The 27405-nt window shown below is 37.3% G+C and overlaps 3 protein-coding genes and 1 pseudogene across 6 annotated transcripts; 2 read left to right on the top strand and 2 right to left on the bottom strand.

Annotated features, from left to right (window-relative positions):
- Window positions 1-2248: 2248 nt before the first annotated feature.
- Window positions 2249-11806, bottom strand: LOC105166645 (uncharacterized). 3 transcript variants are annotated; one of them, XM_020695520.2, is made up of 10 exons: window positions 11415-11806; window positions 10653-10699; window positions 7901-8016; window positions 7111-7309; window positions 6673-6975; window positions 6492-6587; window positions 5681-6400; window positions 4909-5351; window positions 3023-4317; window positions 2249-2932 (listed from the first exon to the last, which is right to left on the bottom strand). In XM_020695520.2, the coding sequence occupies exons 1-10, from the start codon at window positions 11707-11709 to the stop codon at window positions 2601-2603; spliced, it is 3846 nt and encodes a 1281-aa protein (XP_020551179.1). In that variant the 5' UTR covers window positions 11710-11806; the 3' UTR covers window positions 2249-2600. The 3 variants fall into 3 exon arrangements, with proteins under 3 accessions (XP_020551179.1, XP_088738719.1, XP_088738720.1); XM_088882593.1 differs by having other exon boundaries at window positions 2249-4317; XM_088882594.1 differs by having other exon boundaries at window positions 2249-4317; window positions 6697-6975; window positions 11415-11805.
- A 1539-nt stretch (window positions 11807-13345) lies between these two features.
- Window positions 13346-20230, bottom strand: LOC105166557 (uncharacterized protein At4g18490). Its single transcript, XM_020695543.2, is given in 16 exon segments — window positions 13346-13671; window positions 13838-13997; window positions 14000-14129; window positions 14359-14535; window positions 14637-14676; window positions 14765-14886; window positions 14889-15123; window positions 15220-15378; window positions 15909-16046; window positions 16196-16324; window positions 16403-16591; window positions 16732-17622; window positions 17731-17916; window positions 18237-18363; window positions 18803-19027; window positions 20164-20230. Coding segments are annotated over 14 exon segments (2742 nt in total). The 5' UTR covers window positions 18864-19027; window positions 20164-20230; the 3' UTR covers window positions 13346-13671; window positions 13838-13839.
- Window positions 20231-21083: 853 nt separating this feature from the next.
- Window positions 21084-23992, top strand: LOC105166556 (dnaJ protein homolog). 2 transcript variants are annotated; one of them, XM_011085946.3, is made up of 7 exons: window positions 21084-21242; window positions 21379-21548; window positions 22151-22319; window positions 22399-22540; window positions 22623-22899; window positions 22988-23186; window positions 23392-23992. In XM_011085946.3, the coding sequence occupies exons 2-7, from the start codon at window positions 21399-21401 to the stop codon at window positions 23709-23711; spliced, it is 1257 nt and encodes a 418-aa protein (XP_011084248.1). In that variant the 5' UTR covers window positions 21084-21242; window positions 21379-21398; the 3' UTR covers window positions 23712-23992. The 2 variants fall into 2 exon arrangements, with proteins under 2 accessions (XP_011084248.1, XP_011084249.1); XM_011085947.3 differs by having other exon boundaries at window positions 21104-21242; window positions 21383-21548.
- A 1922-nt stretch (window positions 23993-25914) lies between these two features.
- On the top strand, window positions 25915-26397 carry LOC105166643 (RING-H2 finger protein ATL70 pseudogene; annotated as a pseudogene).
- The last annotated feature ends 1008 nt before the right edge of the window (window positions 26398-27405 follow it).

The raw sequence follows: 27405 nt of genomic DNA, 5'->3' as shown, positions 1-27405 counted from the left end.
GATCGACTTGACAAGATTACTTCAAGCTGACATATCTTTTAAAGTAAACATCATCCCCTAGTAAATAGATATTCCAAACATTTCGGAAATATCTCAACTATCTCCAATCGATACCTAAATCTTTTCAAATCTGCTCCTACAAATAAAGGTCTAAGTAAGTCACTAAGGTAAGTTAAGCTAACTAAGCTCATTCTACTTTTCAAACATCAAGGTTGCTTGATTTTCTCTCTACTTCTAGTAGTTTCAGGTAGATCAAAGAGATAACAATCTCCAATCTCTTCAAGTTGAGACAAGAAGATGAACAACCCCTCTGAGCCCATATTCTCATATTCAATCGTTGTGCTCTAACCCAAAGATTACGAGATGGAGAAGTTTTTAAGTCACTCACTAAGATCAGGGATTTCTTTTACTCTCGTGTATTTTATTCTCCATTTGAGGTTCTATGGCATGATACTTGCTAAAAGTTTCAAATTAATACGGGCACTTCTAAAACAATCTCGAAAGATCTCCATATATAGTCATGTAGACTTTCTTACTCTCTCTATACCACAATAAAGAGATAAGAGACACTTTTGGGGTACTTATTAATGTCAAAGTGATGCAAGAAACATTGCGGTAATTATTCAAAATTATCAACTGATTCAATGGGCAATTGATTGAACCACGTTAGAACTTTTTCCCTAGAAGAAATTGTCCAAAGGATTTTACAATTCGTTGCATAATTGATGCCAAGTAGGTGGACTCAAGCCATGAATCGGCCTCATCCAATTGTACTCACTTGAAATTCTCTCATCCTTTTAAGGTTTCCCAATCGAGAAAGATGAGGCATATTTTTTGTCCTTGGAGACTCTTACATGCCCGGTGCATCCTCGAGAGGAGAAGGGTTGTCCTTTGGACGAGAAGCTCTTAGTATCAACCTCCTCTTCAAAGTAGGTCTCCTTAAAAAGGGTCCATTAGCCTTCTCAAGGGTAGAGGGTTGTCGCGGAGATACCACATGCTCCACGATAAAAACGAACAAAGTTCAACATCACTTCTGCAGGCGTTCATTGCCAACACAAGTTGTATGCCCTTGGTTGATTTATGGGTCCAAATACCAATGATTATTTCCAATCTTGTACAACGATATTCTTCATACTTTGACTATATTGATGTTTTATTCTCCATTTTATGCCCTCATATTTGAAATCAAAATCCTTCAATTTACTTACTTCCACTTCTTTACATTTATTTTGTTAATTTGAAAAGTCCCATTCGTTTAATGTATAATTTGATTTTATAAATTTACATAAATAAATAAAAATGGCCCGCCTTATTTTAATTGAAAATAAAGAATAAAGCAAGTTATTCAAGACGAAAATTAAAAATTACATAAAGAAGATTGATTTTGTCCAGTCACTGTACTTCAGATTTGACACCAAAAAAAACAAAAAAGAATCTGAATGTGTGAAATTATACTTTGGTTGATTTCACTATTTTTTATCCAAACAATTAAAAAAAACTCAGTTGTGAAGGGTGAAATTTTTTGGAAAAGAAAGTGCAAATACAATTTTGACTTCTTTGTAAAATAATTTCACAATTTCAAAGATAGTGCAAGTGTAACAAGCACAACAAAAAGGAAGATGAAAATTCCAACCATAGTCAAGCCTATTCCTCCAACTGTATCCAACTCCCGTATCTAACAACTTTTTCTTTCAAACTCTCAAAAACGTTTTAACTGTATCCAACACTACACAGAATCATATTCTACAGTATGTATGCAACATTGGTGTTTGCTTCAAAGCTCAAGCCATAATGTAAATAGATACCTGCACAACGTCCCCATTCACGTAACATCAATATGATACTCAAATCTCAGACGACCCTATTCATGGAGCATTTTCATACCCACCACCCAAGTCTGGTGCAAAGTTTTCTCACAAGTGCTAGGAATTCCCTTCACAAGTTATGATGAGAGTCAGAGATTACTCAAATGACCAGGGTTACAGCGACAGCCAGTGTTTAGAGTATTGTGGAGCAAACATACATACACCCAGAGCCAGATGAGATATAGTCGATCCAATGTCAGTAGCGTGAAATAGATAGAGCAGTGAATATGAATATACATTCTTCCGGATCAGGCACAACAGCAAGAATATGCCCATAAAAGGTACCGTATTATGATGTTAAGGTAAAATGCTCTTTTAAAACCACAGATGCATCAACGACAAAAGAATGAAGAACACGATACCAGAAGAGGAATTCCGGAATGTGACACGAAAATTAGAAAGACTTATTTATCTGAGACAACGTTTTGGGACCTTTATATTTATGTTACACACAAGAATACACATGCAATTTCAATGATGCAGTTTCATACCCAACTGATCATTAAATGCAATCCGGAAACATCATTCGACTTTGGGATACTTTTTGGCCTCCAAAATTTTGATAGAATATTAATCAAAAGCAAAAGGCTACCTTGTCCTGCACCGGGAACAGCTGATCCGTCGACAAAGGCCAAAAATAGAACAAAATAGAACTTCAAGGATCAATAAAGCTCGAGCTGCCAAGGATTGTCATCAACTCTTTCTAAGACATCACAGATATACAAGTCGACATTTTCACTTCTTCCGGTTCTTATTTCTACTAATTTTCACAAACTTTCTACCTGACTTGTCACCGCCACCACTTCCCAATGAGAAGCTGCCGCCGGCATTGAATTCTAGACTACTTGATGCTTGAAATGGAGATGGGTTTTGAGGGGCAACTTGATTTTGTTGGCCAAACTGGAAGGGATTAGCTTGTGGTGGAACTGCTGATCCAAACATGAACCCAGGGGGGGAAGGGGAGACAGCTGGTTGACCGAATACAGGTATAGAAGGTGCACTGGACTGGACTGGATCCTCAGCCATGCTGTCTTCAGCATTCATTTGATCATTATTCCCTGGAGGGGCTGCAAATCCAGCAGAGGGATTACCAAATATTGGCTGGGTAACAGACGGCAATAGTGAAGATGAGACTGAAGATGCAGCAGAGGGGTTACCAAATATAGGCTGGGGAACAGACGGCAATAGTGAAGATGAGGCTGCCGCTGTTGTAAATGAAAAAATGGGACTGGCTGAGGGGCCTGAGGATGAATTGAAAACCACGGGTGCAGCACTTGTAGAAGCTGAGGATGATGCACCAAAAGAAAATCCTGTAGATGGGGATGAAGTAGGTAAGGAACCAAAAATAGAAGACTTGGGACTTTGCCAACCGGAACCAAAGACATTCAAAGGAGCACTGTTTGAGCCAGTAACTGAGCTGATTGCTGAGGAGGAAGCTGAAGAACTCCCACCGATATTAAATATGCCAGACGTAGCACTACTGAAGGTATTAGTTGCTGAAGGAGAAACCGAAGAACTGCCACCTAAACTGAATACAGCTGAACTGGCACCAGCGGTTGATCCAACTGCATTGCTTGAAGAAGAGGAAGAACTGAGACCAAAACTAAATGTGCCAGAAGTAGCAGCAGTACTGGAGCTAACTGCACTACCCTCTGCGACAGCAGAAGTACTAATTCCAAAGACGACTGAACTGGATGTTGGCCCACCACTAGGAACAACTGCACCAGTATCTGATGAGGAAGCTGGAAAATTAAAAGCAGTAGTGTTTGAATTGAAGACTTGAGAATTGGACAAAGAAGAACCAATAGAAGTGCTGCTAATCATATTGAACAATGGCAATGATGCGGGTATAACTGATTGAACAGATCTGCCTTGAGAAAGAGCTCCAGCAACAGACACCAAAGTTTTGCTGGCAATATTGAAGAGAGAACCTTGATGATTATTTGCAGTTGAATAACTGAATGAAGATCCAAGTCCAAAACTGCTATTTCCGGAGTTTGCAGCCTCAAATGCTGCAACACTGGTAAGTGAGCTGCTTGAACTGCCAGAGCTTTGATCTGCATCAGATCTGCTTTTTAAATCTCCTACTGGGGTGTTCATAGTCGATACTGCTGATACTGCAGTTGACGGATCTACAGAAGCACCAAACGTGAAAACTGGTCCGGCTGAAACTGAAGGCGTCGCATCTAATCCAAATATGGTACCACTAGAGATAGCAGAATTTGTGGTGCCACTGCCAGTTGAAGAGGTAACAAGAACAGGACCACCTGTGGGTATCCGATTTGTACCACTAGGGGAAACTGCAGGAACAGACCCAGCATGAGAGCCTGAAATTGGAGCAGAAGGAGATATTCCATCTTTTTCCCCAACCTTCAGAGAGGTCAGAATGCCACCTTTTTCTATCTCATGTATTTTCACCAGAGGGCCAGCAGGAGCACAAACATTGACCAAGCTGCACATGTAGGTAAGAAAATATAAGCCGGACAGAAAATTCGATGTGGTAAAAGTCACTATCTTCCTAAGTCGCTTGACAATCTTTTTCATAAGTACATTATATTTGCAATTTCAGTCTGTGAAGTGCAGCAGTTTGATTGCCACTTCAGCTACTTTCACTAGTACTTTCTAAATATGGATCCAAGTCATCAAAATTCTATGCTCTTTTTAAAGTAGGTTGGAGTCTTAGGTGAAGTTGGAGAACTCAAGTAAGTGTAGGTTTACTTCTCATTTGGGATATCCAATTCCAAGTCCAAACACAAAAAGGGCAACGATATGTTTGAATTCTCGAACGAAATCAGAAAAGTTCAACGGACTTGGTTTTCTTCTCATATGGACAAATCAAATTGGAGCCCAAATTGGAAAAGTCAACAGAAATAAACAACAAAAGAGAAGCAGCTGCATGGTAAAGACGGACATTTCAGAAAGACAACAAACTCACATAGTAAGAACAGAAGATGATGGCTCTGGAGAGAGAAAAAGAAGTTTTTACAGTTGACACCAACTGCCAGCGCCTAGCCACATAATTTGCTTGGAGTTACTTACTAACCTGCTGGAGCTTTCTGGTTTAGATTCTGGCATTCTGTTGCTCGACTCAGAGGGCAAAGAAGGAACCTTATCAGCAACTTTAGAGATGAAGCTGAAAACAGGAGGAGGATTATTTGCTTCCTTAGGCTTGTCGGATGAAGCAATTGATAGAGGCAGAACAGCAGATTGGCCAGCCACAGTTGCTTGTCCAGAAGTGGGGAAGGCAATGCCAAAACTTCCTTCTCCCACCGTGACAGCACCAGGACTACTGAGATCACCTGTTCTGCTAGATATAAGGCCAGGTGCCTTCACTTCTGGCTGACTTGTAGATCTTACGAGTACGGGTTCTTCAGCAGGTGAGAGTTTGCTGTCTGTGAAATGAGCTTCCACAGGTCCCCCCCCTTCAGAGGATGGCTTAGATGCAAGCCCATTAAAGTGTAGGTCATCATCCAGCTCCAAAGAATCCTAGAAACGGGCTGTAAGGATTAATAGAGTTGCAAATTCAATGCAGTGGACATAAAAGAGATGGGAACTGCAGTTCCTTAATTTTAGTTTGGACAACTGGGTCATGTTACATTTAAATAAGAAGATAACACAGCAGAAATAAGCCCAGTTAAAAATGTTAACACCTATGCATAAAACCTCACAATGAAACGCAGACAAGCTGCAGATGCTGCAAAGCAATACTCTGATTTCCACCATTTTAAGCACTTTAAATGACATTAAAAGCAGAGCAACTAATTGTCAGAATAGAACACATCAATTTTACAAAATAAAAGGGCGCGACACCATACCTCCTGTGCACTCATCCTAAAAGCTCTCTTCTTTTGAGAAGGTTGAGGTATACTGTCTTTTCCAACAGAATTAGAAGTGCTGCTTATAAGTCCAGAAACTTTCAAGGACACTACAGAATCATTGTTCGTCACAGGATACCTTGTGTCAGACGGGACAAAAATTTCTTGGGGGGCGTTTTCTTTTACTTCCCCTCGCTCTTGAGAAGTAGAATAACAAGGATCAGTTAAAGTGACATTAGACTCATTCTCTAACTTGTGATCATCTTGGACATCCAGCAGCAACTTTGAGGAACCTATATCCTCCATGCTCCTAAGAGCCTGTCCACGAAGCATAGCTGGTGTCAATTTAAAAGGTGATTTGTCCAGCACAGCAGCAACCAACTTGGACTCTGATGATTTTTCCTTTGGGGTCAATTTTTCAAGATGCTGTAATATTCTAGCAGCTACCTCACTGGATTTGGAAGGAACATGAACATAACTTCTACTTGGGACACTGTTATCCTCATTTACATAAACTACATTTGAGGCCTGCTTTGGTTTTTCATTGGTCAATGGAAACTTCTGCTTCAAAGATATTACCACAGCATCAGAAGCAGTTCCCGCCCCCTCAGCAGTTGGAGGAGTTCTAGGTGCTATTAGATTAGATTTCTGTCTGATTCTTCGTATGGGACCAACAGATCCCGTTTCATAATCCAAGACAGAGCTCCTGCGTTTTAAGGTCTGAAATACAAGATAGAAGTATAAGAACAATCAAAGATCTAGCAAGACTCCAAACTCAAAGCATCAAAACTATTACAGAAGCTACATATACCATCGGTTTAGACGCATATGTCTGACCATGCTCCATTAGAGAAAGAGAAGCTGAGGACGTCTGTCCAGCATAACCAATATTGTTGATTCCAATTCCCTGCAAATAACCAAAATAATAGAAATATGAATTCCATAAAGTTTCAGTATTTGTTTCAGTGATATACATAACAAAGCTAAAGAACCTTGAGGGTGGATGTTGGATGTACCCTGGAATAAGGGGACCGAGGCATGCTGTACATAGCTGATCTACCTCGAGATCTAGGGGTGAAGAAACCATTTTCTGGAGCACCAAGGCTAATAGAAGTCTTTGTTTTCAATGACGTGAGGGGTGATTTTAAGGAAAACCTCGTCTCGCTAATCAACCTTGCATCTTCCTTACCAACTTGACTGTGCATCCCTAGCATCATTGGTGATACTTTAGAAGATCTATTGTCCATGTAGGCTCTTGCAAGTTCAGCAGGAGAAGCAATATCATCCTCAAGGACCTGAAGATATCTGCTCTGTCAAACTGATTGCTACTTTGGAATACAAAGATACTACACTATAACAATAATACAAGACATAATAGTGACAGAACTGTGAATGTGCCTGTGAACAAATGTGTAACACAGTAATCTTACTTTTGAATTAGAAACAGGAGTTGGCATAACTCCATGAGATTTGACCCCCTCATTTCTGTTTTCCTCCGAAGGACTAATGGCAATTTGTTGGTGCCCTCCAAAATCTGAAGTTGTCTCTACATTACTTTTTCCCGCATCCCTAAGAGGGGCTTCTCCTGCCCGCGATTGCAATAATTCTGTCAAATGGTCAATCTCAGACCTGCACAAACAAAGGTTGACTACATCAATTTTATAACCAGTGTAAATATTCAAACAAAGAGATAAACTTAGCATCTACAGCATTCACTAAGAACTTGACTCCTAGAATTAACTTCACTGCCCAAAGGTGGGATGTCTAGAATCCATAGTATAATATTAAGTTATACTGTCATTAGCTCTGACTGCTGGAGTATAATTTAAAGAGTTACAATCGAAAGATACTGAAAGTTGGAGATTTGAAGTTATGTCAGACATCTTGCAGCGGATACACAAAAAACGTATACAAATGCAAAGTAAATATATAAGGGTAAGTATTAGCCAAATCATTAGTAACTTCGAGACATCTGCAGGAGCTGGGAACAAAAGCCAAAAAGAGAAACCACGACACAGACAGAAGAAGAAAAAAAGCATTCAGAAGTCAGACAAACTGCATGCAACAAGTCCAAAGCCAAATTCTGGGTATGCCAAAAACTATAAGCACAGACGCAATCTTCTAACAAGCATCTCAGCAGGTTAAACCACGAAAATACATTAACCATATGGGATGGAGACGCATGTTCATCGCTGAGAAGATGTTTTTTCAGAAACTTACCTGGTGAAGGTATTTTGTTTCAGCAATTGCTCAAGATCGGAGATCCCGTTGCTGGTAGAACTATTTATTTGCTGGCTGCATTCACCTCCTGCAGGCTCTTGTTCACCACTTTGATTCTTCAACGATTGAAAGGAAGCATGAAAGTTAATCAATCTTGAAAAAATAAGGACCAGAACAGATCCAACTAAATATAGAGACTGTAGAAATTTACTCCACTAAGCCGCATAATTTACACAGACACGTGCGTAGAATGAATTAAATTAACATCTGAAAGTATAATTTCCAAACACAATTGCATATTTGAAGCAGAATGGATAATCAGGATAGTAGAAGAAGCAAGAACAAGAGATAGTAAAATATGCTTTCTCTCCGGATTACAGTGTTTTCCATGGAAACTTATACAGACAATGAGAATTTTTATACAGGCTTCCATCTATGAAAAAAGTGTGTCATCAGAATCATACGGAACATGTTTGGTTGACAGGCCATTAGGGATCAGAGGGCTACCCATTTTAATTTATGGTTTCTTTCCATATTTTCTGTAATGAGCATATTCTCCTTTTTACTAAATCTGTTTCCATTTGATCTTGTTCACACAACCTTTCAAATGTTTCCTAAACTCTTCCACATAAAGAGTGACCATCTTCTGAATGCTAAACCAGAATATATAACTTTTCAAAGTTAAAGTTTAAATTATAAGGAAGTTAGCCTCTTCACTATCCACTCAATTTCTCACACGGGCGTATGGATATGATTGTATGCAACTGGATACAAGACATGTACTTCATCTTCCTGTTCAAGCGTCCCTAAGGGTACCCCAAAAATAGATACTTAACATGTATATCCCCTCTCAGCAATGTATTCAATCTCTATGCTACATGTTACAGATATAGATGAGTGGTTTACGCATTTAATTCCATAAGAACCTAACAGTTGCACAATTTAAATTCACAAAAAGAATGAATTCACAATAACTGCTTCAAAAGCAAAGAGACGAGGTGACACGTCCAATGGTTCTGGGGGCAGGGCATAGGCCCCATGAATTTTGAAATTTCATACATTAAAGTTTAAATTCTAAAAACTGTAATAGTAAATAGATATTTCAAAATTTTAAATTTTTATAGGAAAAATTAAGATGGAGCGGACATAAATAACATAAATATTTTCAATCATGATTACAACATAATAGCAAAACCATTAGAAGTATAATGGATATTCCTCATAAATAAAACATAACTTGACTTTATTTGGACAAGAAAAGGGAGTAAAACCACTAAATTTATTTGAATGTCTTTGGATAAATAAGTTCAATGAGTATGATAACAATACTGGCCTTGAGGTTGGACTGGACATATAGATTGCTATAAAGTCCTTGAGGAAGCATGAAACTTGTTTCATACTGAACGGAATTAATCAAGGGTTTGCAATCTATATTGACTAGCGTGAGAATGTCTTCTGGTCTTTGACACTTCCATTCAATAGCCATAAGTTAATTCCTTTAGGTCGGTAATTTAATTAAATATAGGCTTGTTATTAATACCAAATTAGTGTTACGCCATATCTTCTACCCCCAAACCCAAAATGGACCAAATCAACTTCGGACAAGCATATTTTGAATTTTAAATGACTGGCCATAAACCCAAATGGCACTTAGGGAGTACAACCTTACTATATCGTATATCCCTAGAGGCTAGCTGCAACCAATGGCCCATGGGCATTTTAAGAACACCTCTGGGCTCTGGGCACTGGTCACACCCCATAGAGCACATTTTAAAATATTGCGATAACTTAACTATGACTATGCAAAATCCGATAGACGCCCACCAAATCAATATTCGCATAAATGGGAAAACCAGAAAATGGACATTGAAGCATGCCCTATCCGTATTAAAGACAGAGTGGCATCAAACTTCCACACAGCTACCTAATAAGGGGGGAAAGAAGGAACACGAAGAAGTAACAACCGAAGAAGAATCGCTCATATATCTATATTTGTTATTACAACGAACATGTCAAACGATAGCCCCCAAGCAGGTATAGCCCCTAACAAAATCAACCCAAATCCCATAAGAATATACCACCAAAGACTATTAAAATCGAAAATGACAGATGAGGAAATCTGTAATGCATCCTGAATACATCACTCCAAGTGGCAAATCAGAAACAACAAGCAGGAAGCAACACGTGATAAATATAAACAAAATTCTCCTAGAGAAGTATGACAGCAGAGCTGACGTGTGCTCAAACTTCAAGGAATCATTAGAACCAAACAACAGCTGATAGAAAAACCCCATGTATGCAACACGTGTATGAATGTGTGTATCATAATTAAACAAGTCCATACACGTGCACATTCTACTTTAAATAGTTCCACCCTTCATTCCTGGAATGTAACTTCTGTCTGTTCCACCATTCGCAAAATCACTCCCAAGGCTTCAACCGAGGCGTTTTCCATATTAGTTGCTTTGAGTCAGCATTGGCACATAAACAAATTCTCCAAACCAAAATATAAGCATATGTCAAATTTTCCTTCTAACTTATTAGCTTCTACCAAGAAATAGCAACAAGGTATAGCTTTAATCAAACTCATATGCTATAGAATCCACTGGGCCCTCCTCTTTGTTCTTAATAACATAGCTCAAATCATATCGTAACAAGAATTTTATAACATAATGACTATGAGAAAGGTACCACATGCCAAGTATAACGAAGCTTGAGAATCCAAAAAATAAGAACATTTACTTAGACTTACGTTAGGAACTGCCTCTTGAAGTCCAGCAGTCAAGCCCTGGTTCAACTCTGTTTACATCAGATGGTATACATCATCAGCAAAATATCCCAGAGAATAGGTTAATTGCATCATAGCCCTTGTAGAATATCCTGGCTCAAAGTATCTACTGTTCATCAAGAAAAGTGCCACTGTAGCATGAAATGTATTATGGAAGCTACAGGAACCACTAAAGTTCACCATAATAGCCGAAGATTCGTGAAATATTACCTTACTAATTAAATGCCTACCAAATACAAGATAAATGGAAAAGTTAAAATGATCCCGACCTCTCCTCCGAAAAGACACAAGTACGGCGGATAAGCTTCAAATAAATTGACCTTTAAGATTGCATGTACAAATAACTATAAAGGCAATAAATGAACAAGTTGAATCAACAGAAGATCGAGCAATACACTTGCAATTGCACAACAAAATTTGCGATACCATGAAACTCAGTCTCGAAAACACAAACATATCTAATCCCAAAATAAATTTTGAGAAAATGAAATAGACCTAACTAACATAAGAAACAACAAAATATTAGTGAAAGAAATTATATTACTTGCGAATGCATCATAAGATCAACAACTATCCAAAACCCAAACAAGGTTTCCAACACCGATTACTTTGAACATAAAACGGCGCACAGAATGCAAACTTGAAGCTTTAATGAAAAATTACAACCGAAACCACAGCGGAATATGACCACAAACAGGAAATTTCCATTTAAAGACAGCAAATAACCTGATGCCCTGGGTGGAGGCGGTGGAGGGAGGCGTTTCCGGAAGACGGAGGAGAATAAGCGGTGTGCCCCATAGGAGATTAGCTTAGAGGCGGGGTCCACCACCAACTTCGTCAACCAGCCGCCGTTGTTGTCGCTTCCTCGGAGGGCGGTGTGGGGGCGATCGTACGGCGTCGTAGGTTTGCGGAAGGGCTTTCTACGGAACTTTCCTCCTGCTCCTGCTCCTCCTCCACCGTAGGAGGAGGTGTTTGCGTTGGTGGTTTTGGCGGTTACTCCGCCGTCTTCCGCCGTCGCCATTTGATTCCGACAGTTTGCTTAGAGTGGAGAGGGAAAAGAAGGCTAGGCAAATATTAGGGTTTTATTTAAGACACTGCCGCACTGAACGCAGAAAAGCTTTGGCTTCCTAATTATCAAATTACAAAAAATAAAAATTCCGCACTGAATAGTGAATACAGTTCAATTATTATTTCAACAATTAAAAAAGATTTTGTCTTATTGTGAGAAAATGTTATAAATTAAATAACAATAATAATAAATATTTAATTAAAAATACTCTTTTCAACTTATTTCAATAATAAATTGATAAACGATTGCAAATAAATACTTACGGGCCGTCTGTATATTTGACTTATTTAAAATTAATCTTAAAATCATAGAAATTATTATTATATTATATTTTTATAAGAGAGTAATATAATTAAGATAAATATTTCATTTAAAGGGTGCATTCATTAGCTTACAATTTTTTTAAATGTTTTATTTTTTTTTTTACAATTAACAGGCTATCGAAATGAATTTGATAATTTTTTAAAAATAAAATTATAAGATCATATTAATTTTAATTTTTCAAAAAGAAGTTGGGAATTGGTGCTACGACATGAGATTGGAGAGGTGAGTGAATTATTAGGAAAGTTGTATTTAAAACTGGATCATCCGTTGCCGAGTTAAGGAGTCTATGACTGTAAGAATAGTGGTTGAAATGGTAGTAATATGCAATCGAAACCACGTTATCTTAGACGACGTCGATATGAACGTGATTCCCAAACTTGACAAAAAACACGATTATGTTAAAGGCTATCAATTATGTTTGCTTTACTCATATTCATTTAGAATGTAATAAGGTGGTTGATTATTTATAACTAAGACGAGTTATAAGGATAATTCAAATCAGTAAAATGTAATTTCTTATAAATGTTTTGCATGCAAGCATTAAATATTAGGTCATGCATGGCTACAACACGTTGTTTTTACGTATATGATGATGATCATTAAATATGGGTTAATGGTCTTGAATGACATGTTGGCAATAAAAATGTCCCATTTCATAGCACTACCAGAGTATGTATGACATGATCTGTTTGGAACCGAATGACTTCATAAAAGATTTTATAATGGAGCTCTCCGCTATTTTTTCATTTTTTTTATTCCAAAATTGTTGGCAATGAATGGTTTTGAGCATGGGGTTTCCTATCACAGTCATTAAGTCAAGAAAATAAAATAAAATAAAATGATTTATACTTATTGAGTCAACAAAGTCTTGACTAATTATTTGCTTACGGAAAATAATTACCCCAAATCAAGTTTAGCAGAATCAGTTAATCATATTTAATTGATACACTTATCATTTTTTTTTAATTGTACATCAATCATACTATAAATATATTTTATTTATTATACAATTAATTTTGATCTAACCCCACCAGATTCGGATATAAATTTTCCTTTTGGTTACCTACAAATAGGGATTCATAATATGGTACTAAATACCAAAACTGTTTTATGCGTTCTTGGAATTGAGAAATTAAGATCTCGTCTAATGAAATTAAGTAGTGTGTAAGCATGTGTCCCAATCAACATCAAGTCCCAAGGGCCACCCCCAATGGTTAGTTCCGAGATGAACCTCACGTTCGAGTTTCATTCGCCGAGTCTGTACTAAAAAAACACAGTTGTCTTTTGGTCAATATCGGGATTATATACAAAATGAACTTGTTATATCTTATACACGTTACGGCTGAATATTCCCGTGTCTAATTGGCTAGATTATCACTTTGCCTCTTCCTGAAATTCCTTTTTTCGTTTATTTGGTTGGTTATAGAATCTGAAATTCCAAAGCGTGGAATAGAAAGGATGGCTGCTCTCCAATTAGAAAACAAATCTAATGAGTAGTACCATGTTGAAGATGCTCAAATGCTTGAAAGAAGCTGGAAAGTAGACCGAGTTTCCTCAGATCATGGATCCAAAGGCTGCTAGCAGGTTCACCTGAAAGTCATACTTTGTGTTAAGTTGCAAATTTAGATCAGTTTGATGTAAATGTTCGCATATCAAAGATTTCACTAGGCATCCAATAAAGATGCACATTTTTGCAAGCGCATCCGCATGCGTGTTTATGTGTGTGTAGACTGTAGAGGGGGGGAAGAGGCGCTACCTTCATATGGAAAATAATTGCCGTGGCTGATGTGATTTCATTTGCTGTTCAGCGTTAATCTGGCAAAAACATCCTGAGCTGCATGAATGTCTTCGGCAGTGAAGGTTCAAACAATGTGTATTGTCATGTATTATGAAAATTGAATCCATAAAAGCTACACGGTAGAAGGTTTGAAGGATATTTTCTCCTCAGAAAGGGGATTGTTGAGTAACAGCAGCTTATTGCTGTTCACAACAGCTCGAACCAATATTTCTTTCGCCTCGTCGTGTTTCTCCCTTAGCATGTTGCAAAGCTGCAAAAAGAAAAAGTACATCAATCATGCATCCTGCTCTTGCATTAGTGTCAGGAAGGTCCTAGAGTATAATTTATTTTAGTTAAGGTGAGTGAACCAGTTGCGGTAAAACGCTCTTTAAGTAATTGAGTAACTGGCATGCAGGATTAAAAGACAAAATGAAATACATCACAAATGTTTTCCAACTTCTACAAAACCAGCAAGCTAGAGAAAGAGAATCAATTCTTACATCATCAAGTTCCTTGCCATAAGCTTCAGCCTTGTTAATGTTGCTACCATTTTCAATCGAGAATGGCATCTCAAATCCTTTAATCTTCACGTCATGGGGAATATGAGAGGTAGAGATTTGGCAATTGCTAATTGAACTTTTGATGCCGGCACCTTCCATGTTATTGTGGTTGGATACCTATTAGTTGAAAAAACAATATTCCATAATGTTTATCTATAAGGATATCTACTTTTTAATCGACGCTCCCTAAATTGACACCTTGACTAATGAACACATACCTTTTTGTCAAGAACCTTTGCTGATGCTTCCACAAATTTTCTGCAGATTCCACAAATAATCATTCACTAGAATAAAATCCAGAAAGTGACATTTGTATAAGTTATGAAAGGAATGGATTAACATCAACCTGATTGAATTTGGTGATTGGGAAAGACGTTTAGATGGATGTAAGGCAATAATACCTGCAGTATCCTCCTGTTGCAGGAAAATGTCATGGGAAATATACAAGTCTATATTATGCATAATTTAGTTGGATATCTTTATTGATTTATTATGCCGTTGCTAAAGATCTCAAGCTCATTGGCAAAACTGAACATTATGGGAAAGAGAGATGACGTTACTCCCATTGTTTTTCGCTTCATAGATAGGATACCAGCTGATTGATTCCGCAAGTTCGGAAAATGGGCCAAAACCCTGTTGCGACTAATATTTCCTACTGATTTGGTATCTCTCTGGATTGGGAACTTTGTAGAATCAAGGTTTAAACTGAAAGTCCAATATTCAAAAGATGACCTTCATCAATGAATATAATCCTCCATCTAAACCATATCTAGAATCATGAAGATTTGAAGATTAACTTACCCTGAAAGTTTCAGTCCATGTTGATTAATGGTCTTCTTACTATTATCAATTGAAGAAAGCTTCTGTTCATCCGCAGTTTTCTTTATAGTTGGAATAGATACCAAAGAAGCAGCATTGCCACTACTTTGTGCTGCTTTTTTGTTGACCTCCATGCTTGAACTGGGAAAGGCAGCACAAGAGCAAAGTTACCAATTAAAGTCACATTCTTCATAAATTGTTAGATTTCAGCAAAACAATCTTATGTTGCTGGTACTGCATCTAGGTTTAAAATCATATAACAAAGTATGATGATGACTGAAACGACAATAAGTTCAGATGATGTGTATTGACAATAGAAAATCAGTTAAAAATGAATACTAAGAAGATATCAAATGAAATTTCTGGAATCTTAGTATCAACACGTTTCTAGTGCAAAGTAGGTGTATAGGTAACACTTTGTTAGTACCTCTTGAGAAACAAGATTATGCTACAATAAAGAATCATGTATACAGCTTGAGAATGTGTGACTTTGAATTTGATTTCTGAAAGTATGATGATGAATGAAACGACAATAAGTTCAGATGATGTATATTGACAATAGAAAATCAGTTCAGATGATGTGACTTGAATTTGATTTCTGGGAGTCATTATCTGTTATTCAGTGAAAGCTCAAAAGTCTATAGTAGATTGTCCCAAAGAGAATAACTGACCTCAGAGTATCTAGATTTTCTGGACTTGTTTCTCTTTGCCTCATAGCAGATTTTGTTTTTATCATATCCTTGCTTTCCGAAGTAGAAGAATCATTTAATTTTTTCCCAATCTGCAACCCAATAACGCCAGGCACATCACTGCACAATGTAAAACCAAAGGCATCGTTGTCGGATTACAAAAATTATACTTCTTATCATTCTCAACATCCACATTCCTATTCAGTTTATCACTGAAAGAAAATATAAACTTTAATTGAACATAAATTTGAATCTGGGTTGAGCCTTACCAACAAGTCTTTGGACCCTCGCAGCTCTCCTGACTTTGTACCTGGGAAAGTTCCCTCCTCAATGGTGGTTTAGAATGTTGCAGTGGAAGGGAAACTAGTTTTCCATCACTCTGATTATTATCCCAGTCCCTGTTAACAGACAAGACAAAATTATCCGAGACTGAACACTTCACGGAGTTACTTTGAATTATTAACATGGCAGATTACCTTCCTTGAACTAGACTAGGTAGACTGAGACCCATCTTCTTTTTACTACTTAATGAGGAAAACGTTGTCTGGGTCGACGCCTTCAGCACGGTATATTCAGTTTTCTCTGACTGAGAAAAGTATCTTGAGCAGGTAACAAGGGGTTCACTTCTCTTCTCTGCATCTTTCCCAGAGAGATCAGCTGGTTGACTGCACTATGTATAGTAAATAGTAATCAAACACTACAGGTTAACTTTCAGGAGTTCAAGATTACCATTGCCAAAAAACTGAAATTCATTTTCATAAAAGCACCCGTTGCTAGTAGAAATTTTCAGTTTACTTAATCGGACCTGACCAAGGGTAACTTGCAGATCTCTGAAGCAGGTTCCCGTTTCTCCCTTCCAGATGGTGTGTCACAGGATATCCCTGGTACAGCATTAGTGGTACAAGAATTTGCAAAAAGTGAATTAGCTTGACCTGGTTCTGTTCTTTCTCTATTGCCTCTCACATGATCTTCAACCAAAACCAGACTCTTTGCACCATCATCCTTCTCTGAGATTGCAAAAGTCTGGAGGAGTTCTGAGTTATCAGACATTCTATGTTTGTAATTACTAGTTGAACCAGCAATTGATCGCTCATCAGTATTTTTTTCTTTTTCTCCACTTGAGCCAGTTGCCTTTGTATCCATGAAATCAATCACGTCTGATGAATTACCTCCACCTGGCTCATTCTTGGAGAGATAGGCAGATGACAAATCCTGCATGACATCATTCCCAGTAGAAGCTTGAAGATCAACTGGCTCTGGGGAAATCAATTTTTCAGATGGACTGATTTTTGGTAGCTCCTTGGAAGCAATTGTTGTCTCTAGAAGGCTTTTTGTTTTATCAGATGTAGCTTCCTCAAAAGCAGATGCCTGTTCTGCAGTAACAGCATCATCCATTGCCAAATTTGGAAGGCAAATTTCCCTTGTCGATTCAAGATCTGTTGTTCCTCCAACTAGACTATCCATGTCAAAAGTAATCTTGGTCCCTGGTGAAGATGGCTTCACGGGCCTATCTTCTAAGTTGTTCACATTTTCAAGTAGATTCATGTGCATAGAACCTTCCTTATCTTGACACCCACTTCCATTCGGGGAACTGCCTCTGTTATTTTTGTCTTTCTGAGCTTTTGGCTCTTCTTTTGTTAAGCTTGACTCAAAACTGAAAGTTTCCAACCTAGACCCGGGCAAGAGGTGAGTCCCACTGTTAGTGCAGGTAAGCTTATTATAGGATGACCTCAACAAAATGGAGCATGAAACACATCCATACAATAAAAGAAATTTGAAGGAGTATCAGCTTTTGCACACTCACTCATCAAAATCAAATGCAAAAGCAAAACGATCATTCTTTCCTTTATACTTTCCGGCGGATGATTCTTCAGGCTTCTCCTTGGATTTTCCATCTTTTTTAAGTGGCGGGGAGATATCCAGATCTGTGATATCCATATTGAAAGATGGTATCTTTCCAAAATCACCGTCCAAATTAAAATCCATATCCCTGAAGTTTTGATAGCAATTTCGTTAGGCCTAAGAGTAGTGACTTTCTTCAGATGCAAAGCACATCGTATTTTTGCAACTATTAGTTATGACTAACTTCAACAGGAGGACAAAGTCAGAGATATTCGGGAAATACACAATTTAACAAGATGAAGGAGCAAAGCAATACTCCAGGAAATTTAGCCCTCAAAGCCTAGACACCAACTAAACACAGCAAAACCATAATAGCTTCCACGAAAATTATTAAAGCTCCAAAAACATCAAACTACCTCCCAAATCAATGAGCTCATGAAAGAAGCTAATGCATTTCGTAAACCTTACGCTTTGTCAAAGTCAAATGATTTTTTATTGCCCTTGGTAACTGGCGTAAGGTCAAAATCCATTTCATCCCCCTGTGCTATTGACATTGATTTCCACGAACTAAGGAAGTCCTTTCCAATGTCCAGATCTGCGTTAAGCATAACGAGGAACAGAACGGGTTTATCTCAGACGACGTTGAAATAATATTTACAGCAAACATATACTAGCAGCAATGAAATAAATGGTATAAGGATATATATAGGGTTCCCCGGGTTCCATGTCAGAAGTCACCACAAGGCATTTTGCAGTTAGGATTTTAGTTCATCCTTATTTAGCTTCAATTTCTAATTTTCCAAATAAATTCGCATGCCATCTGAGGCTGAAAGTGGCTTTTATGTGCTCTCTATCAGTTCCATCTCATCTAACGTTACTTACTAAGATTTGGAAAGGAAAGAGACCTCTACTTTTTTTCCTCTCTGAAACAAAACCAACAATAGATTTGATGTACCAACTGTCTGACTGAGCAATCAGCAGAAAAATACTTATACTTTCAATAAAATATAATAAACAAGTACAGATGATAATACCTAGCAAGGAATTTTTCTCCTTCAAACTGACAGAAGAATCTTTCTTCTGAGACTCTGCCATCTCAGTCTGCAGTTGCTGATGCTTTTTGTTTAGCAAGAAACAAGCATTCCGTTTGAAATTGAAATACAACAGGACAATGAAAAGTCTCAGAACTTGAAGAAGTCACAGAAATCCATCAGATTGGAGGTCATGTAGTTTATACAGCAAAAATGTTCAGGATTGATCTGCCAAAAAGTTATAAACAATATGATAAAGTGCATTCAGTTCTCGCACAAATGATTCACTATTTCTGACATGATACACTCCAGTTTGAAATCTCAATAAACCCTTGAATCTGAAGCAGTTATAAAAGCCCCAAAATGGACAACACCGATGTTGCTTCACACGTAATCAAAAGAGGAGCGATGGAGCAGAGATTAAAGACAAAATTGGATCTTCTCACTTTAAGGAAAGTCCCAGTAGTGACTAAAAAAGGGAGTGTAAGCACTCACCATGAACCTCACCTCTAGTTCATGTTACCTTCCCCAAACTCCATGTTCAAGGCTTCTACTGATCAGTCTGGATTTATTCCCTATACTTTGGTTTTGCAAACTTGATGGTCTAATCCTAGAGCTTAGGGAAGAAATGTAATAAGTAGTTTAAACAGTTAACAGAATTCCCGAGTCGTTTACTTGCTTGCTACCAAGCAGTAAAGAGGAATCAACTCTTGAAGCCTTAGCCAAATAGACAAATAGTTATCCCATAGTGAGCACTCATCAAAAGGTCCATAGTCTCATAGACACTGGCACTACAAACTGCTTCCAAGATGAGGAAGCAGCAGAGAAAATTCTCAATTCTCCTTCATTCAACTCATTATATTCCAGAAATCGTGTGGAAAATCATCTGTCCAATTACCAAGTAAAACAGAGGATTCTGTAATGGCAGGAAATAAAAAACTACTGCAAGATAAGAAAATCAACCACATCCAATCAGCTCCAGCCATCATTTTCCATAAAAGAAACTAAAACGTACGACATTTAAACAGATTCTAGACGGTTGGACAAAATGATAACCAGAATATTAACAAGAAGCAAAACCAAATAGCAGATCTGATATACCAACTTAAAGGTCAAATATCCGATGATCCTTGCACTTTTGCGTTAAAGAAAATGTAATTCTCACGCCGCAAGCAAAATCCTTCGATTCGTCAATCGTAACGTAACTTCTCATATGATTGAAAATATAATCATAGACTATTACCACCGAGTGAAATCGCACGATTGTTTCAACTGGTAGTCAAAATTGATAACTGCCAAGACGAAATCACTGCGTGCATAATCAGCTCTAACTATAAATAAGATAGATACAGAGAGAGAGAGACCTTGATTGGAGACTGTTGAAGCTGGAAAGCTCCCGGGAGAGAGAAACGCGCTAAAAGTATTTTGAAGTGCAGGGGTTTATATAAACACGACAAGGGCAAATCAGGAATTTAAAGAGGGGCTGAGCCCAGTACTTAAGCTGGATTGGGCTACGAGTAGGCCCATAAAGAATGAATTCAGTACATAGGTCCGGTCTAATCAATTATTGTTTCATTGGAAGAGGTGTTGTCCACAGTTTTTACTGGGAACTCTGGGCCACTTAGCTAGTCAGTGTCCTTTCCAGCAAAGTAGGGACAAAAGGGATTTGTATCAGTTGGCTAATCCATGCCTGCCTGTTTACTATACTTGGGAAAAGTCCGCGAATGATCTTTGTTCTTTGTAGCTGCAAAACGGTTTTCTTCCTTGTGCATTGGCATCAACTGGGCGAAGTCCTTGTCTGAAATGGCAGTTGGCAGGTCTTGGCATCATGCAGTTCCACCATCCTCTTGAACCATCTTTCTGGTGTTTCAGTTTGCTCTTTTTATTTTTTATGAGTATCTATTTGACTTGCTGAATTTTTCAAAAATTAAAAATTCTCACCTAAACTCTGGGACTCACTTCTTGTGGTGTTTTGATTCCTGAATTTCAAGAAATATGAAAAAATGCTTCCTTCAAACAAAAAGTGGAGTCCAAGAAATAGCACATATCTTTTTCGTTAAATAATTAAGTATGGAACTAATATTACACAAAAAGATTAAAAACATAGGAGTAATATTAATTATTTTCAAAAGCATAGCACGAGAGTTGCAATTAATTCGTGAAAAAGAAAAAACAAGAATTTAGGAAAATATAAATGTAAATATAAAATAGATATATAAAAAAAATTGCTCTCAGCCAAAAGCAAATGAAAATAAGGAGCGAACTTGACAGGAAAAAGGTTTAGAATATTCTAGAGGCTTCCTCGGCAGGCAATCTCCACACAACGAATCGCAGCCGTCCAATATTTTCTTCGTGAATTAAAACCACAGATCTCAGCAGACCTAATCCCTCTCTCTCCCTCGCGCTAGCTCCGCCTCTCCATCTTCCTACTCCATTCTCATCTGTAAGTTTTGCTGTATGCATACCTATATGCGTGTATGCATAGATCGATCTCGTGCTGCTTAATTATTCTAGATTTCTGATTGATTAGCTGTTTTTTGGGTAAATTTTGTCAGTAATTTGATTTGGTTGATTTTAAGGAAGGGGACGAGTACTAAAGATGTTTGGGAGAGCGCCGAAGAAAAGCGATAACACAAAGTACTATGAGATCTTGGGAGTATCGAAGAATGCGTCGCAGGACGATCTGAAGAAGGCTTATCGTAAATCCGCTATTAAAAATCATCCTGATAAAGGTGGAGATCCAGAAAAGGTAAAAATTTTTAGTCCGGTGCTGTTTTATTTTTGTTGCCTTTTGATTTGGTTTCTGTTTCGTGGTAAAATTCTAGATCGGCGCATTTAGTTGCAGTATTGGATTTGTAGTTTCCTGATTTGGATTTTTAGTATTTTTTTGGCTGAATAAATCTGCGTCATCTGAAATTCAAGCATGGGTATCGCCATTGCATTCTGCTTCTTTTCAGGCAGTATTTACTAGGCTAAGGGCTGAGACCAATAATATTTTGTGGATGTAGTTTTGTTTGAGTTGTTGGGTGGATGAGTGAAACGATTTACTGTTTGCAAAAAAATGGATAAAAATATATCGGCTCCTGGGTTTCACATGTAATGTCACTCATCTGCAAATGGTTGAATTACTAACTGAGTCTCACCATCATTGTGGGAACAAAGGGCTACCTCTTCAACATATTAATTCCTTTTGTTATGTTCTTATTCAATGCCCTGGTAGAATTACTACTAGATGTAATCTAAATTCAGAATTTCACATTTTCCATATGAAAATTAGATGTCTTCTCAGTAATTTGACTTTCCTTGTTTACTGTTCTCACTACTAACAAAGTAACTGTCTGGGTGTTTCAGTTTAAAGAGATTGCACAAGCATATGAAGTCTTGAGTGATCCAGAGAAGCGAGAGATCTATGATCAGTATGGTGAGGATGCTCTCAAGGAAGGAATGGGTAGTGGAGGTGGTGCAGGTCACAACCCCTTTGACATATTTGAATCCTTTTTTGGTGGTAATCCTTTCGGAGGTACGCATTTGACTGCAAATTGTCATGAAAAATGGCTTGACCCAGAAAAGATTTTTTCAGTCATTTTTATGTTTCCCAGGTGGTGGAAGTAGCAGAGGCCGGAGGCAAAGAAGGGGAGAGGATGTTATCCATCCTCTCAAGGTTTCCCTGGAGGACCTGTACAACGGGACATCTAAGAAGCTATCTCTCTCTCGCAATGTGCTCTGTCCCAAATGCAAGGGGTGAGTCTTTGATAATTGGATGCCTTGTTACTTTGATGCCTCATCTATTACCTAAAACAGGTTTTTGTGTTTTTGGCTGCAGGAAAGGGTCAAAATCTGGAGCTTCAATGAAATGTTCTGGCTGTCAAGGATCTGGGATGAAAGTCTCTATTAGACATCTTGGCCCTTCCATGATCCAGCAGATGCAGCATCCTTGCAACGAGTGCAAGGGCACTGGTGAAACTATTAGCGATAGAGACCGTTGCCCCCAGTGCAAGGGCGAGAAAGTTGTGCAGGAAAAGAAGGTGTTGGAAGTGATAGTGGAGAAAGGTATGCAACATGGACAGAAAATCACATTCCCAGGCGAGGCTGATGAAGCGGTAATTTGAAGGACTAGTCTATTTTGATTTTACTCACTGAAGTGGTTTCTTATATTTGTATGATTGACCGAATCTTGATTTTTTGCAGCCTGACACTGTCACAGGTGATATTGTCTTTGTACTACAACAAAAGGAGTATCCAAAGTTTAAGAGAAAGGGAGATGATCTATTTGTTGAGCATACCTTGACCCTAACTGAAGCACTATGTGGCTTCCAATTTATCCTGACTCATTTGGACAACCGTCAACTCCTTATTAAGTCTGAACCTGGGGAAGTTATCAAGCCCGGTAAGTCAAAAGACCTTGCTGTCATGGTGAATTTGAGAATATCATGAAAATAACCTCTTTTATGTCCTTATTGTTGCTGTGGTAATTTGTGTTTGAGAGTAACTTTTGTCTTCATTTCTTTTCTGATGTTCTATATTGTTAACTTTCTATTACATTTTTCTGGGACCTCTATTCTAAATTGCTGATATCTGTTTTGGTACTTCAGATCAATTCAAGGCCATCAATGATGAAGGAATGCCCATGTACCAGAGATCATTCATGAAAGGAAAATTGTACATACAATTCACTGTTGATTTCCCCGAGTCTTTGAGCCCTGATCAAAGCAAAGCTCTAGAAGGTGTACTGCCTCCAAGGCCTACGACTCGATTGACGGATATGGAATTAGATGAATGCGAGGAGACCACTTTGCATGACGTAAATATGGAAGAAGAGATGCGTAGAAAGCAGCAACATGCCCAAGAGGCATATGAAGAAGACGACGACATGCATGGTGGGCCTCAGAGGGTGCAGTGTGCCCAGCAGTGATTATGTTAACAATGATGGTAATGGGATGGGGTGTCTTGTATGTGAGCCGCCCGCCTCAAAGGGTTCAGTGTGCCCAACAGTGCCGCTGTTGACGGTGATGGTTATGGGATGGGTTGTCTTGTATGTGAGCCGCCCATGGGAGGCTCTCTCGTATCTCAGTTGGTTAAGTTAGGTCAGACTGTTGGCATTCTCTCCTATATCCTATTATATTTTCTGTTTGATTGCTAGTGCATTGACAATATTCGTTACATGCAAATGGAATTGCAACCATGACTTCATTATATCTTATTATTTAGAGAATGCTTCAGAGTATTAGAAGCTACATTACCATCATGTGTGGATTTACTGCAATTGTTAACCTTGTTTCTTGGCTTTAACACGTGAAATTATATTCTTGCCGGGGAGTTTCATCATGCGCAGGTATAACTAAGCTTAGACAAGTTCAACCAACACTAATTTACTTGTGTAGATAGTTTACATCTCTCAATCAAAGTGAATGCTACCTTATAATCTCTATCTTTTTCTTTTAAATTTTTATATCTGGTATTGCTAATATCAACTATCTTGTACAAAAAACCAATGCTTTTAGGGCGTGTTTAGATTGTGTTATTCATGCTAGATAGACTACTTGATAAAACCTAATATAATGTTTACATTGATTTCTTTTGTTGATCTAATTTTTTAACCCAAGAATGCACTTGTTAACACATAATTTTAAATCCAACATCTCAACTATAAAATGTTAAGAGTTTTTAACAATTAGAGTGTTCTTATTCTGAATAACATAATTCGGGCACAAGATTTTATTACCAGAGACTCTAGATCGAATCTTGGTGGGGTCGTGTGTTGTGTGTTGTGTGTGTGTGTGTGTGTTTTCAAAAAAAAAAAAAAGGAACAATTGGAGTATTTTCCCTAGCACAGTTACCGATCACTTATTCATTGCGCACAAGTAATAACATGCTCTTAATTTGACCTGCAATTAAAATATTTAATATTTAATTTTAGTATGTTGCATTCTTACAATTTTTAATTACCTATTTGACCCTCTGGTCATTAATTTATATTATCAAGTAATCACACCGGTGTACGTATAGATCCCATCAAACTGAAATAATACACCTATTTATTTCAACATTCTTTCTTTTTAGGAGCAAGGAATAATGATAAATGAAGTCAATACAATAAGAGATAGACACTAGGATTAAAATATCTCGGGTGGCTTTTGATACTGTTACAACATAAATTCTAATGATAAGAATTATGTACAAAACTTTTTAGTGAAATACAAATATAACGGTAATAATTATTTGTTATTATTAGATCGATTGTCGATGTATATGCCACCTTAATTGTTTTTATTGACATTATACAATTATATTTTTTGTTACTAATTTTTGTTGGAGACAATATTATGATTCTGAAAAAATTAAAAAGAAATATCACCAGATATATATAATCAATGGTAATTTTAATTTGTTGCTTGATATTTCTGTCATTGATCTTCTTATTTTTCCCTTTTTTTTGGTAGGTAAGAGTGAATTGAAAATTCTATCTTGAGAAGAATTTGTTAATAATAGCCAATTATGAGACAATGATGCATTAATCACTTATATATCTATCTGTATTGAATGATTACTATCTATCTATCCACCTATACCTACATACATATATATATATATATATATATATGATCAAGAGAGAATTTTCACAAATTCCTAACAAGCAATTTTATCTTTTTATGTTTTCTAATAAAATATAATCTATTATATCATTCAATGTATTTAAATTTAAAAATGAACAGATCCGTTAGTAATTAATTCAAATCAAACAAAACATATAAAGAAAAAGGAAAAAAAAAAAAGAAGAAGAAGCTATTATAAAACTATATAAACATCCATATTCACAATATTAGTTCGAGACCCTAGTGTAATTATATTAGGTATGGTCAGACATAAATTGATTAATACATAATAAGTGTGATGTACTTATTATGTGATTAGTTTGATTCAATCACATGAACCAAAATCCACAAATCAGATTGACACGAGCCATGAGATAAAGGCAGCTGACTGCCTTAGGTACAAACTGCCCAATTCTCTCAAACGCATGACTAGTGCCAAAACTATGCAGTGAGGGCTCTTCCCATGTTCTCCCTCACATATACACTCATCACCCAAACACCATTCCCCCTCTCCATCCCCAAATGAACACTACTTCCAACTCGACTCAAGAACGTCCAGACGCCGCCCTAGGCGGCCAAATGGGAGGTGGGTTCGGCTATGGCCTTGCCCTTACCCTTGCCGTCCTCATTGTATTCATGATAATGACCTATGCCTCCTACAAGTGCAAGCACATGCAAGGCAGTGCCACCATCAACCGCCCCTCCGTAGGCATAGACACTACCGATGGCTCGTCTGTTCGACAAATTGGTTTGGATGAGGGCACCCTCTCCTCCTACCCCCACTACACCTACTCCCAAGTGAAGCCTCATAAGGGCGAGATGACGGCGTCAGCTTGCTCCATCTGCCTGGTGGACTACAAGGACAATGATGTGCTCAGGCTGCTGCCGGAGTGCGGGCACCTGTTCCACCTCAATTGCGTTGATCCTTGGCTTATGCTCAATCCCACATGCCCCATTTGTCGAAACTCGCCTGCTCATACTCTCCTATCTATTGCCACCACATGATAGACGTTCATTACATCATTCAATATTATTTAATCAAATACTGTTTATATGTTTCACAAATGCTATTCTTTTTAATACTTCTATTTTTTGGTATATATAATTAAATTTGTATCTATCTGGCACTTGACAGCATTCATTAAATTATTAGATTGATTCAAGGTAGTAGAAAAATATTGAGTTTTGCAGTGTTCGTATAGAGCACTTTGTTTTGTTTATTTTTATTAAAAAGAGTATTTTATATATGATTAGGATTATTCTGAGGGAGAAATGCCCAACGCATTATTATTTAAATTATTAATGAGTTTAAAAAATATATGTTTGAGCTTGCTTTTATGATTAATCGAATTGAGCTCAAATGAATTTTAATCGAATCGGGTGCGAGTCGTGCTAAGATAATCTAGTATTTTACAAATATATTTATTATCTTTGTGCTGATCGAGTTGAGTCGGAACAAAGTTTGAAAGTTCAGCAAACAAAAAACTTTACTCAAACTTGATTTGTTAAGTTAAACGAGTCTAATTAAAATAATTTTTTATCAATTAATATTAATTGAGTTTCAAATAATTTAATTTATTTTTCAACCCTCAACTCGAAGGGACAAAAATTCTTAAATTCTAGTTTAATTTAATTATTTACATGTAACAATAATTGAAATTACATATAAATTAGATGGTGAGAGTAAATGGCGTGATTTCCGGGTCCAATCTTTGAAATTCTCAATCATTGACCTTAATTAATGCCCACCTACGTGTGTGTATATATAATTAGAAGTTGTTCATTGACAACATCACAAGCATAGTTCAATTAATGAAATTGAAGTTCATGACTATAAGGTTATGGATTTAAATTCCGTATGAAATGTTATTTTATTTTAATAGTAAGTATTGCTCAAATTTAATTATTTAATAATGATTAGTATATAATTGATATACTTATCGTTAGTTGTTGAATATAAATATTTAATATTAATAATTGTAATCGATTTACATAAAAAATAATAATTCAGGA

This window comes from Sesamum indicum, linkage group LG7, assembly GCF_026168435.1.
Source record: "Sesamum indicum cultivar Baizhima isolate 11 linkage group LG7, ASM2616843v1, whole genome shotgun sequence".
Lineage (NCBI taxonomy): Eukaryota > Viridiplantae > Streptophyta > Magnoliopsida > Lamiales > Pedaliaceae > Sesamum > Sesamum indicum.
The sequence above is the reverse complement of the archived record's forward strand: the minus strand, read 5'-3'. Positions and strand labels throughout refer to the sequence as shown.

Coding starts and splice junctions, on each gene's coding strand:
- LOC105166556 (XM_011085946.3), top strand. CDS start 21,399: ATGTTTGGGAGAGCGCCGAAGAAAAGCGATAACACAAAGTACTATGAG. Junction 22,900..22,987: donor CAGGCGAGGCTGATGAAGCG/GTAATTTGAAGG, acceptor GATTTTTTGCAG/CCTGACACTGTCACAGGTGA. Junction 23,187..23,391: donor TGGGGAAGTTATCAAGCCCG/GTAAGTCAAAAG, acceptor TTGGTACTTCAG/ATCAATTCAAGGCCATCAAT.
- LOC105166645 (XM_088882593.1), bottom strand. CDS start 11,709: ATGGCGACGGCGGAAGACGGCGGAGTAACCGCCAAAACCACCAACGCA. Junction 6,401..6,491: donor CATATGCGTCTAAACCGATG/GTATATGTAGCT, acceptor CTTGTATTTCAG/ACCTTAAAACGCAGGAGCTC. Junction 5,352..5,680: donor TTAGGATGAGTGCACAGGAG/GTATGGTGTCGC, acceptor GCCCGTTTCTAG/GATTCTTTGGAGCTGGATGA.